Source organism: Rissa tridactyla, chromosome W, assembly GCF_028500815.1.
Source record: "Rissa tridactyla isolate bRisTri1 chromosome W, bRisTri1.patW.cur.20221130, whole genome shotgun sequence".
Taxonomy (NCBI): Eukaryota; Metazoa; Chordata; class Aves; order Charadriiformes; family Laridae; genus Rissa; species Rissa tridactyla.
In genome coordinates this window covers 31,146,600-31,159,266 of record NC_071496.1, presented here as the reverse complement: position 1 = coordinate 31,159,266, position 12,667 = coordinate 31,146,600, and the positions used below count along the sequence as shown (strand labels likewise).

The 12,667-nt window shown below is 49.9% G+C and overlaps 1 protein-coding gene across 3 annotated transcripts in view; it reads left to right on the top strand.

Moving 5' to 3' along the window:
* LOC128902039 (E3 ubiquitin-protein ligase RNF38-like) overlaps positions 1-12,667 on the top strand; it is a 251,879-nt gene that overhangs the window by 176,664 nt on the left and 62,548 nt on the right. For all 3 annotated transcript variants that reach the window (XM_054184362.1, XM_054184364.1, XM_054184363.1), the window contains one exon: positions 1,610-1,823. In XM_054184362.1, the coding sequence (XP_054040337.1) occupies positions 1,610-1,823 (214 nt within the window). The remainder of the gene's footprint in view (positions 1-1,609; positions 1,824-12,667) is intronic.

Below are 12,667 nucleotides of genomic sequence, written 5' to 3'. Positions count from 1 at the left end.
GCACACAAGTAATGTAAATATGTGGAAGTCTACTGAAATTTACATTCTTGCTTTTAGGGTTGCAAACAAGGGGGTTGCAACCCCTAAAGGGTTTTAGGGTTAAAACAACCCTAAAACAAGGGGGTTTAAGGTTACTGAACCTTTAGTTCAACAAGGGGAAGTGCAAAGTCCTGCATCTGGGGAGGAATAACCCCATGCACCAGTACATGCTGAGGACTAAATGGCTGGAAAGCAGCTCAGCGGAAAAGGACCTGGGAGTCCTGGTGGACACCAACTGGCCCTTGCTAGCTAGTTTCCTTTTCCCTTTTCTCTCTCCTTCCTCCCCTGCCCCCAAAAAGGTATTTTTACCACTAGAGTCAATGTATATCATCAGCTACAGACCCTGCGAACAATTCTTTGTGTATGCAAGTCTGTATCATAATCCTTTGTGCAACAGGGGAAGCAGTTGCTGTGCCGGAGGGCAGGGTTGCTATTTGGAGGGACCTTGACAGGCTAGAGAAGTGGCCTGACAGGAACCTCATGAAAACCAACAAAGACAAAGTGCATGGAATAGTCCCATTCAACACAACAGGCTAGGGGGCAACTGGCTACAAAAAACTTTGCATAAAAACATCTAGGGGTACTAGTAGAAAACAATTTGAACATAAGTCAGCAGTATGCCCCTGCAGCAAAGGCGGCCAACCAAATACTGGGCTGTATTAGCAAGAACGTAGCCAGCAGGGTGAGGGAAGTGATTATTCTCCTCTATTTGGTACTTTTGAGCCTGCATCTGGAGTACTGTTGCATTTTGGGGCTCCTCATTACAAGACAGACATTGAAAATACTGAAACGAATCCAGTGGAGGAACACCAGGATGATCAGGGGGCTGGAGTCCATGGCATACAAGAAAAGACTGAGAACTATTTTTTTTTTCTTAGCTATTTTTTTTCTTAATAATTTATTTTCCTAAAAAACAGAAGGCAAAGGGGATGGGTTATCTTATTACTCCTTATCTTATTATCTCCCTCCTTGGAGATAATGCAAAAGCCATCTGGACATGGTCCTGGGCAACCGGCTTTTGGTGGTCCTGCTTGAGCAGGGGGATTGGACAAGAAGACCTCCAGAGGACCCTTTCAACCTCAACCATTCTGTGATTCTGTGAATCAAGTGCTCAAATGTCCTTTTAACAAGTTTTGTGAAGGTAATATTTCTATAAAAATGCTTCCTCTGCTTTCCTCTCTTGTATTAAGCTATGCTCAAGTGCTCATACTGAAATAAGCATCTGTGTTAGGGCTTTCAGAAATTTTCTCAATGAGAGATTGTATGACAAGCTTACACGCCTGGCCTAGTGTCATGGTTTAACTCCAGGCAGCAGCTAGGACCACGCAGCTGCTCACTCACTCCCCCAGTTGGGATGGGGAAGAGAAGCAGAAGAGTAAAAGTGAGAAAACTCATAGGTTGAGATAAAGACAGTTTAATAAGTTAACTCTATCCCAACTGAAACCATGACACCTAGCAAAACTTTCCCATGTAAAAATATCCTTACTATTGAGTTCTTTGTGCTTCTAGTTATAAGTGCCACAAACCCTTCTTAATGTGATCTTTCATCTTTTTCTTGATGTGTTTTTAGTCCTCCTGTCCACCGTCAGAGAGCAAGAAGGGATCATCTGTCTCGACACAATTCTGTTAGCCAGGATGAAAACTATCACCATCTCTCCTATGGACAGCAGCAGGCAATAGAAGAGCCCCAAGGCTTTAATCCTCCAAATATATCCCATCGTATGTTGCACCCAGCTGCTCACCCGCCACAGCAGAACAGAGTGATGGTTGACATTCATGATCAGGTAAGAGCATGTTGAGAACATGGATGCAAATGCCTTAAACTCTGTGTATTCCTCTCAGAAGAGAGCAAATGAGTGAACTCTCCTTGGCAAACTAGTTGGCAATAAAGGTCACATAACACTAACGCCTATTAGTCCTCTTGTAGAGTGCTTTTTTTCTTTTTTTCTTCTGAGTAGTATCAATGTATAGAGAGCTGCAGCATTCAGTGGAAACACTGATACATTTTTGTCATGGTTTGGGCTGGGCTGGCCACTAAAACGAACGACAGATAGTCTCTTCTATTTCTCTCCCCTTCAGAGAAGGGAGAGCATCTCCGTTCGGGGAGAGAAGGATGAGAGAGAAAAGAGACTTCTGAGTTTAAAAAAGAAACTAAAGTACTTTAATGAAAATATTAATAAAACAAAAAGAAAATCATGAAATACATACAATATATATAAAACTGTATTGAGCTCCCAGGATGAAGCATTGCATGGGGTTGTTGTGACCCAAGTGCAGGACCCGGCACTTGCCCTTGTTGAACCTCAAGCCATTGGCCTCGGCCCATCAATCCAGCCTGTCCAGATCCCTCTGCAGAGCCTTTCTACCCTCAAGCAGGTCAACAGTCCCGCCTAACTTGGTGTCGTCTGCAAAACTTACTGAGGGTGCACTCGATCCCCTCATCCAGATCATTGATAAAGATATTGAAGAGAACCGGCCCCAATACCGATCCCTAGGGAACACCACTTGTGACGGGATTTAACTCCATTCACCACAACTCTTTGGGCCCAGCCAGATTCTTACCCAGCGAAGAGTACACCCGTCCAAGCCATGGGCAGTCAGTTTCTCCAGGAGAATGCTGTGGGGAATGGTGTCAAATGCTTTACTAAAGTCCTGGTAAACAACATTCACAGCCTTTCCCTCATCCACTAAGCAGGTCACTTTGTCATAGAAGGAGGTCAGGTTAGTCAAGCAGGACCTGCCTTTCATGAACCCATGCTGACTGGGCCTGATCACCTGGTTGTCTTGCATGTGCCACATAATGGCACTCAGAATGATCTGTTCCATGACCATCCCAGGCACCGAGGTCAGACTGACAGCCCTGTAGTTCCCCGGATCCTCCTTCTGGCCCTTCTTGTAGATGGGCATCCCATTTGCTAGATGCCAGTCAACTGGGACCTCCCCGCTTAGCCAGGACTGCTGGTAAATGATGAAAAGTGGCTCAGTGAGCACTTCCGCCAGCTCCCTCAGTACCCTCGGGTGGATCCCATCTGGCCCCATAGACTTGTGCATGTCCAGGTGTTGTAGAAGGTCCCTCACCATCTCCCTTTGGATTATGGGGGCTTCATTCTGCTCCCCGCCCCTATCTGCTAGCTCAGCGGGCTGGGTACTCAGGGAACAACTGGTCCTACTCCTAAAGACTGAGGCAAAGAAGGCATTAAGTACCTCAGCCTTTTCCTCATCCTTTGTCGCTATGTTTCCAACTGCATCCTATAGAGGATGGAGGTTCTCCTTAGCCCTCCTTTAGCTGCTAATGTATTCATGGAAAAAAATTTTATTGTCGCCACAAGACTTGCCTTTCAAGGCCCAGGATGTTATTCCAGGCAGTGGCATGGGGCACGGCATAGATTTCCAACCAGACGGTAGTTGCTTCCACCATTGTAAGCATGTAGCGCTTCCCCTCGCGGGTTTGAGGGAGTGTGATGTAGTCAATTTGCCAGGCCTCCCCAGATTTATATTTCAGCCGTCGTCCCCCATACCACAAAGGTTTTAACCATTTAGCTTGCTCAATTTCAGCGCATGTTTCACAAGTGTGGATAACCTGCGCAATAGCGTCCATGGTTAAATCCACCCCTCGGTCACGGGCACATTTATATGTTGCATCCCTTCTTTGATGACCTGAGGTGTCATGGGCCCACTGAGCTAAAAATAGTTCACCTTTATGTTCCCAGTCCAAATCTGCCTGCAAAGTCTTAGCAGCCTGATCCACATGCTGATTGTTTCGATGTTCCTCAGTGGCATGACTCATGGGTACATGGGCATCTACATGAGGTACCTTCACGACTAGTTTCCCTAGCCGGTCAGCAATATCTTGCCACAATTCAGCAGCCCAGATGGGTTTACCTCTGTGCTGCCAGTTGCTCTGCTTCCACTGCTATAACTGCCCCCACAGAGCATTAGCCACCATCCATGAGTCAGTAAAGTGTACTGGCCACTTTTCTCGTTCAGCAATGCCTAAGGCCAGCTGGATGGCTTTTACCTCTGCAAATTGACTCGATTCACCTTGTCCTTCAGTGGCTTCTGCAGCTCGTCATGTAGGACTCCATACAGCAGCTTTCCACCTCCAATGTTTTCCTGCAATACGACAAGACCCATCAGTGAACAGAGCATACTGTTTCTCATTATCTGAGTTCATTATATGGTGGGGCTTCTTCAGCACATGTCACCACCTCTTCTGGTGGCATTGTGAAGTCTCTGCCTTCTGGCCACTTTGTGATCACTTCCAGAATTCCTGGACGATTTGGGTTTCCTATTCAAGCTCGCTGCGTGATTAATGCAACCCACTTACTCCAGGTAGCATCGGTGGCATGATGAGTAGAAGGAACTTCACCCTTGAACATCCGGCCCAGTACTGGTAATCGGTGCACCAGGAGGAGCTGCACTTCAGTACCAGTTACTTTCAAAGCAGCTCTAACTCCTTCATATGCTGCCAAGATTTCTTTCTCAGTTGGGGTATAGTTGGCTTCAGATCCTCTGTATCCCCGACTCCAGAATCCCAGGGGTCAACCTCGAGTCTCCCCTGGTGCTTTCTGCCAGAGGCTCCAGGTAGGGCCACTGTCTCCGACTGCCGCGTAGAGCACATTTTTAACGTCCCATCCTGTTCGGACTGGTCCAAGGGCTACTGCACGCACAATCTCTTGTTTAATCTGTTCAAAACTTTGTTGTTGCTCAGGGCCCCATTTAAAATCATTCTTCTTTCGAGTCACTTCATAGAGAGGTTTCACAATCTGACTATAACCTGGAACGTGCATTCTCCAGAAACCCACAACGCCTAAGAAGGCTTGTGTTTCCTTTTTGTTAGTAGATGGGGACATAGATGTTATTTTATTAATCACATCCATTGGGATCTGACGACGCCCATCTTGGCACTTAATTCCCAAGAACTGGATGTCTCATGCAGGTCCCTTGACCTTACCTCTTTTTATGGCAAAACCTGCTTTCAAAAGAATCTTGATTATTTTCTTACCTTTCTTGAAAACTACTTCTGCTGTGTTTCCCCATATGATGATGTCATCGACGTATTGCAGATGTTCTGGAGCTTCACCCTGTTCCAGTGCAGTCTGGATCAGTCCATGGCAAACGGTGGGGCTGTGTTTCCACCCCTGGGGCAGTCGATGCCAGGTGTACTGGATGCCTCTCCAGGTGAAAGCAAACTGTGGCCTGCACTCTGCTGCCAAAGGGACTGAGAAGAATGCGTTAGCTATATCAGCTGTGGCATACCACTTGGCTGCCTTGGACTCCAGTTCGTACTGCAGTTCTAGCATGTCCGGCACGGCAGCGCTCAGCGGTGGCATGACTTCATTCAGGCCACGGTAGTCTACAGTTAGCCTCCACTCTCCATTAGATTTTCGCACCGGCCATATGGGACTGTTAAAGGGTGAGCGAGTCTTGCTGATCACTCCTTGAGCCTCTAGGTGACGAATCAGCTTATGGATGGGAATCGGAGAGTCTCAGTTAGTGCGATATTGCCGCCGATGCACCGCTGTGGTAGCAATCGGCGCCTGCTGTTCTTCAGCCCTCAACAACCCCACAACAGAAGAGTCCTCCGAGAGACCAGGCAAGGTAGACAACTGTTTAACTTCCTCCGTCTCCAAAGCAGCTATGCCAAAGGCCCAGCGGTACCCTTTTGGGTCCTTAAAATACCCTCTCCTGAGGTAATCTATGCCAAGGATGCATGGAGCCAGTCACAATTGGATGCTTCTCCCATTTATTCCCAGTTAGGCTCACTTTGGCCTCCAGTACTTGAGTTCAGTTCTTGAGACCCCCCCGTCACTCCAGAAATAGTGAGAGATTCTGTCCCTTTATAATTTGATGGCATTAGGGTGCGCTGTACACTAGTGTCCACCAGGGCTTCATACTTTTGTGGCTCTAATGTGCCAGGCCAACGAATCCACACAGTCCAATAAACTCGGTTGTCCCTCTCCTCCTCCTGCCTGGATATTAGAGGCTCCTCTAATATTGAGCACAGTACCCATGATTAGCAGATGAGTTCCTACCCGGACCAGAGAATCGCTCACCGTAGACCAGAGCAGCCATCCTCCTGGAAGAATTCTTTCTCCTATCTGTTTTACCTTGCAACTCGCTTACTCGTGCCTGTAGGGCTGAGGTAGGTTGTCAATCCCACTTCCTCATGTCCTCTCCGTAATCGCAGAGGCAACACCACAGGATATGATATCTCGTAGCATGTTCTGTTTCTCTTGAGCCGGTCTCAAAGGAGGGCGCTTCTCCTAACGGCTGCAACGGGGGTCCATGCGGGGGAAGAGTGGGATCTTTCCTTCATCTTGGACAGTTTATCAAGGAGTTTCTCATTTTTCTTAGCCATTTTCTCAGCCGTTTTCTTGGTCATTTTCTCAGTCATTTTCTCGATTTTCTCAGTCATTTTTTCCATGGCTGCCACAGTGAAGGGACGAGGAAGACTGTCTTCATACTGTCATACTCTGTTAGCCACTTCATTTGTAGTTGGTGTGTTGGCATCAGATCCTCCCCAGACCATTGTCGACAATGTGTGGGAATACATTGGTGGTGCACTCTGCACAAACTTCCGCAACATAGGTCGTTTGCATGGCATTTCATCAGGGTCTACATTCACTCGCCAGGCACCATAAATCACCTCTTGCACAGCCAATTCCCTCAGGTACTTGATGCCTTTCTCCATGGTGGTCCATTTGCTCGGGCGGCATTTTATATCATTCTTAAAGGGGTACCTGCACTTTACGGCTGACACCAGATACCTCCAGAGATTCAGAGTGTTTGACTTTCTCCCAATCACTTTATCGATACCTCCTTCTCTGGCCAGATTTCCCATCTGCCTAGCTTCTCTACCTTCTAAGTCTATGGTATCAGCCCCATTATCCCAGTACCGGAGCAATCAGGAGATAAGTGTCTCACCTTCTCATATTTCACAAGTCCTTCATAGAGAAGGATTTAACGATTACCTCTGCATCTAATTCCTCCTCCTGCGCTGATGCTGCCCGAGAAGGACTCTCTCACTGATCTGCTTGAGAAGGACCCTTTCCCAGATCTTCATCAGAAGAATTCTCCCCCATGGTATCTGTCTTTATCTGGTCTTTGTCATAAGGGGCAGGGGAACGAGCTGACCTCCTTTTCTGCTTCCTGGTCACCAGAGCAACTTGTGCTGGTACTGATGGAGTTTGAGTAGCAGCGGTACCCGTTGTCGGAGCAGCTGGAGTAGTGAGCGGCAGTGGTCATTGTTGAGGCTGGAGTGGCTTGTGCCGGTACGGCTGGCGGGGTGGGAGTAACAGCAGTGTATATCAGCGAGGAATACAGCGGCGGAAATGGTAAATTCCATGGCTGGGTGCTAGATCGAGGCGGACAGGGGGTTCCCGGAGCCAGGGAAACCCGAGGAAGAGCAGAGAGCCCCGCCAGGAGCCAGCAGCACTCGCAAGCGAGGCTGATGTGGTGGAGGGGGCGTTGCCAGAAGCAACCGCGGGAGATTTAAGTGGCCCTATGGAGCGCTAGCGACAGTTTGCACGGAAGCGCAGGCAGGAAGGCCCTGCACCCTGCTTGTTGGTCCACAGCCCAGGGAAGTGCTCAAGTTCTCTGCCAAAATGGTGGGCACTTGCCTCAGAGCTAAAACCAGTGTTCCTACAGAGAGAGCCCCTCGGATGTGGGATGCATCCACCCAGACGGAATTGGTAAGGAGGGAGAATTCAGTAAAGGTGATAGGTTGCACTGAATGCCCAGACCCTTCTCCTGGCAGAAAGGTAACTACTTGCACACGGTGTGCACAGGTCGATGATCTGTTATGTCAGGTCGCTGAATTAAAAGAAACGGTTAAAAGGTTGCATATTATCAGAGGACCTGAGACAGAGATAGATAGGTGGTTTCATAACCATGTTCCTGTAGTGGATACTACTGAGAATGAGGCACCTTGAACCCTGGTGACCCACAAAAGCAGGAATACGCTTCAGCCCACGCCCTCTGGCATCAAAACATAAAACAAGTATGAAGCTTTAGCAGCTATAGACAACCAGGAGCAAGGTCTGCCAGGAGGACCTGCACCAGCAGCACAGTAGATATGGTAAAAAACAGCGATGAGTGCTAGTAGTGGGTGACTTTAGCTGCTAATGTATTCATGGAAAAAATTTTATTGTCTTTTATGGCAGTAGCCAGATTAAGTTCTAGTTGGGCTTTGGCCCTTCTAATTTTCTTCCTGCATAACCTCACAACATCTTTGTAGTCCTGCTGAGTGGCCTACCCCTTCTTCCAAAGGTCATAAACTCTCCTTTTTTTCACCGAATTCCAGCCAAAGCTTTCTGTTCAGCCACGTTGGTCTTCTTCCCTGATTTTTAAGGCATTCCTCTGATGTATGGGTCGCCGAGGGGAGCTGCTCCAGAGCCGGCCCGACCCACAGCAGAGCGGCAGATCTTGGCGCACGGGGGCTTTTCCTGAGGTAAGGAAATGCCTGGGTAGCAGAGAGCCCCGCCAGGAGGTGGCAGCTCTCGCGAGAGATGCTGATGAGGCTTGGGCATTGCCAGAGCAACCGCGCCCCCCTCCCCCCGCCTGTTAAAAGCAGCCTTGGGAGCGCTAGCGACCAGAGCGGACAAACAGAGCGTGGTGTGGCAGTTTGTGCGGAAGGGCGCACAGGGAGGGCGCCTCTTCGAAGGATGGGCATTCTACCGGCTGAGTGGGAGACTTGGAGTACACATAACCCAGCAACTGGGCGCATCCTGTGACTATCTGCGCAGGTCAAGGGTACTCATCCTACCTGACCCTCAAGGCAGAATGGTGAGCACTCATCTGGGAGCAAAGGCTGCAGCTCCGGCTGGGGGGTCTGCATCATCTACTCCAGCAGTGGCTGATGCTTCCACCCAGACGGAGCTGCTGAAGGGAGAGGCTGCAGTGCAGACCTCAGGCTGCAGGAGGTGCCTCTACCTTTCTCCCGGGGCAAGGGTAGCTGGCACACCTGCTTGCACAAGGTGTGCCCAGGTGGAGGACCTGCTGCAGCAGGTGGCTGAGCTGGAGGAGGTGGTGAGGAGGCTGCGTAGCATCAGGGAGGCAGAGAAGGAGTTAGATAGCTGGTTCCAAGCACAGCCTGCAGTGGACCCAGAGCCCACAGCCAAACAACCAAAAACTCCCACACTGGTACGCACAGAAGGGAGGGGGGCCAGTAATGCAGAAGAATGGATGCTTGCAATGGCAAAGGCCAGGAGGAGGAAGAGACTTCCCCCGAAGCCTGAGGTGCCCTTGCAGAATCGCTTCACTGCTCTGCAGACTGAAGAGGAAAGACCAGGCACATCAGGAGAGACGTTGGAGCTGAGTAAGGCAGCTTGATGTGCTCCCTGTATAACAACCAGTGCAACTAAGAAAAAGCGACGGGTGATAGTAGTAGGTGACTCTCTTCTAAGAGGTACGGAGGCACCCATTTGCTGACCTGACGCACTCTCTAGGGAAGTGTGCTGCTTACCGGGGGCTCGTATCAGGAATGTCACTTAGAGACTACCAAGGCTCGTACAGTCCACTGGTTATTATCCGCTGCTGTTGTTTCACGTGGGCACCAGTGATACCTCCAGGAGCAGTCTGAGGAGTATCAAGGACTACAGAGCCCTGGGAGCGGCGGTAAAGGACTCTGGAGCGCAGGTAGTTTTTTCATCAGTCCTCCCAGTCAAAGGAAAGGGGTTTGAAAGGATCAGTCGAATCTGTCAAGTCAACAAACGGTTACAGGACTGGTGCCACAGCAAGGCATTCGGCTACTTAGACCAAGAGACTCGCTTTGAGAAACCAGGTCTACTGGGGGCTGATGGAGTCTATCTGTCAGAGAAGGGGAAGAGCGTCTTTGGTCAGAGGCTTGCCAAGCACATGAAGAGGGCTTTAAACTAAAGTTGCCGGGGGAGGGGGACCTCAGTCCATCCCACTCCTACCAGTTTGATGCCAGTGCCAGTAATAGATGCCCAGAGCCTGGAGAAGGGTTGCAGGTGAGTAGGAGAGCACCTGGAGTGTAGCACAAAGGAATTCCAGCTGGTAAGTCAGCTTCATTGTGCTAGTAGTGGGTGGCTCCCTGTTAAAGGGAACTGAGGCGCCCATCTGCCGTCCTGACAGGGAGTCACGTGAGGTATGCTGCCTCCCGGGAGCTAAGGTTTGAGATGTTGCCGAGAGGGTGCCACAACTTGTCAAGAACATGGACTACTACCCATTGTTACTCTTTCATGCGGGCATGAATGACACTGCAAGCTGGAACCTGGGCAGAACTAAGGAAGACTTTAAAGCTCTGGGGGTGCAAGTGAAAAAAATTGGTGCCCGAGTTATCTTTCCCTCCATTTTACCAGTCAGAGGAAAGGGAACAGCCAGAAATGGACGGATAATGCATATCGACTCCTGGCTACGTGGCTGGTGCCGTCGTGAGGGTTTTGGCTTTTAGGACAATGGGACATTCTTTGATGAATATGGCCTGTTAGAGAGGGATGGGATCCACCTGTCTAGAAGGGGCAAGGGAATCTTTGGCAGCAGGCTGTCCAACTTGGTGAAGCGGGCTTTAAACTGAAGGACACGGGGGGTGGGGTCCAGGGTGGCAACGCTCACGCCAACTTGGCCAACTGGGGAATAAGCCAGGCCAACCAGAGCAGTGACAAATGTTCCTTAGCTGACTCCCAAGATGAGATCCAGAAGGCCAACCACCTCAAGGGTGTGAATGGCTGTGGTGGATCCTCTTGCACCCCTCCAGGGAAACCTGCATGCTCGACTGCCTCTCTGAAATGCCTGTACACCAATGCACGCAGCATGGGGAACAAACAGGAAGAACTAGAGATCTGTGGGCAGTCACAGGGCCGTGCTCTCATTGCAATTACAGAGACATGGTGGGATAGCTCACATGACTGGAATGCTGTCATGGATGGCTATGTCCTTTTCAGGAAAGACAGGCCAGCGGGGGTGTGGTGGTGGAGTTGCTCTCTATGTGAGGGGGTTAGTAAAACTGCCACCTTAGACTTCCGGAGGGCAAACTTTGACCTGTTCAGAAGACTGCTGGACAAAATCCCTTGGGAGGCTGCCCCGAAGGATATAGGAGCCCAGGAAGGCTGGACATACTTCAAGAGAGAAGTCTTAAAGGCACAGGAGGAGGCTGTCCCCGTGTGCCGAAAAACAAGTAGGCGGGGAAGGAGACCGGCCTGGCTAAATAGGGACCTTTGGCTGGACCTCAAGAACAAAAGGAGAGTCTATGACCTTTGGAAGAGGGGGCAGGTCTCTCATGAAGACTATAAAGATGTAGTGCAGCTATGCAGGGAGAAAATTAGGAGAGCCAAAGCGCAGCTAGAGCTCAACCTAGCTACAGCCGTTAAGGATAACAAAAAATGTTTCTATAAATTCATTAACAACAAAAGGAGGGTTAGGGAAAATCTCCCTCCCTTATTGGATGCAGAGGGAAACATAGTCACAAAGGATGAGGAAAAGGCTGAGGTGCTCAATGCCTACTTTGCCTCAGTCTTTAGCAGTGGAACGAGCTGTTCGCTGGGCACCCAGCCTCATGAGCTGGGAGACAGGGAGGGGAAGCTGAACGAGGTCATCACAATTAAAGAGGAAGTGATCAGAGACCTGCTACACCGCTTGGATGCCCACAAGTCTATGGGACCGGATGGGTTACATCCAAGAGTGCTGAAAGAGTTGGCAGACGTGCTCGCCAAGTCGCTTTCCATGATCTACCTGAAGTCATGGCTAACTGGGGAGGTCCCAATGGCCTGGAGGGTAGCAAACGTAGCACCCATCTACAAGAAAGGCAGAAAGGAGGATCCGGGAAACTATAGGCCTGTCAGTCTGACCTCGGTAGCAGGGAAGGTCATGGAGCAGATCATCTTGAGTGCCATTACAAGTCATATAACGGACAAGCAGGGGATCGGGCCTAGTCAGCATGGGTTTATGAAAGGCAGGTCCTGCCTGACCAACCCGATCTCCTTCTACGACAAGATGACCCGATTATTGGCCGAGGGAAAGGCTGTGGATATTGTCTACCTAGACTTTCGAAAAGCATTTGACACTGTCCCCCATAGAATTCTCATGGAAAAACCGGCGGCTCATGGCCTGGATGAGCATACGATCTGCTGGATCAAGCACTGGCTGGATGGGCGGTCCCAAAGAGTGGTGGTCAATGGAGTTAAATCCAGCTGGCGGCCGGTCACAAGCGGTGTCCCTCAGGGCTCAGTGTTGGGACCATTTCTGTTTAATATCTTTATTGATGACCTTGAGAAGGACATAGAGTGTATCATCAGCAAGTTCGCAGATGACACGAAGCTAAGCGGGAGTGTTGATCTGCATGAGGGTAGGGAGGCTCTACAGAGAGACTTGGATAGATTGGACCGATGGGCCAATGCTGACGGGATGAGCTTCAACAAGGCCAAGTGCCGGGTCCTGCACTTGGGCCACAACAACCCCATGCATCGCTACAGGCTTGGGGAAGTGTGGCTGGAGAGCTGCCTGGCAGAAAAGGACCTGGGGGTTCTAATTGACAAGCGGCTGAACATGAGCCAGCAGTGTGCCCAGGTGGCCAAGAGGGCCAATGGCACCCTGGCTTGTATTAGAAATAGTGTGACCAGCAGAAGGAGGGAGGTGATTGTCCCCCTGTACTCTGCACTGGTGAGGC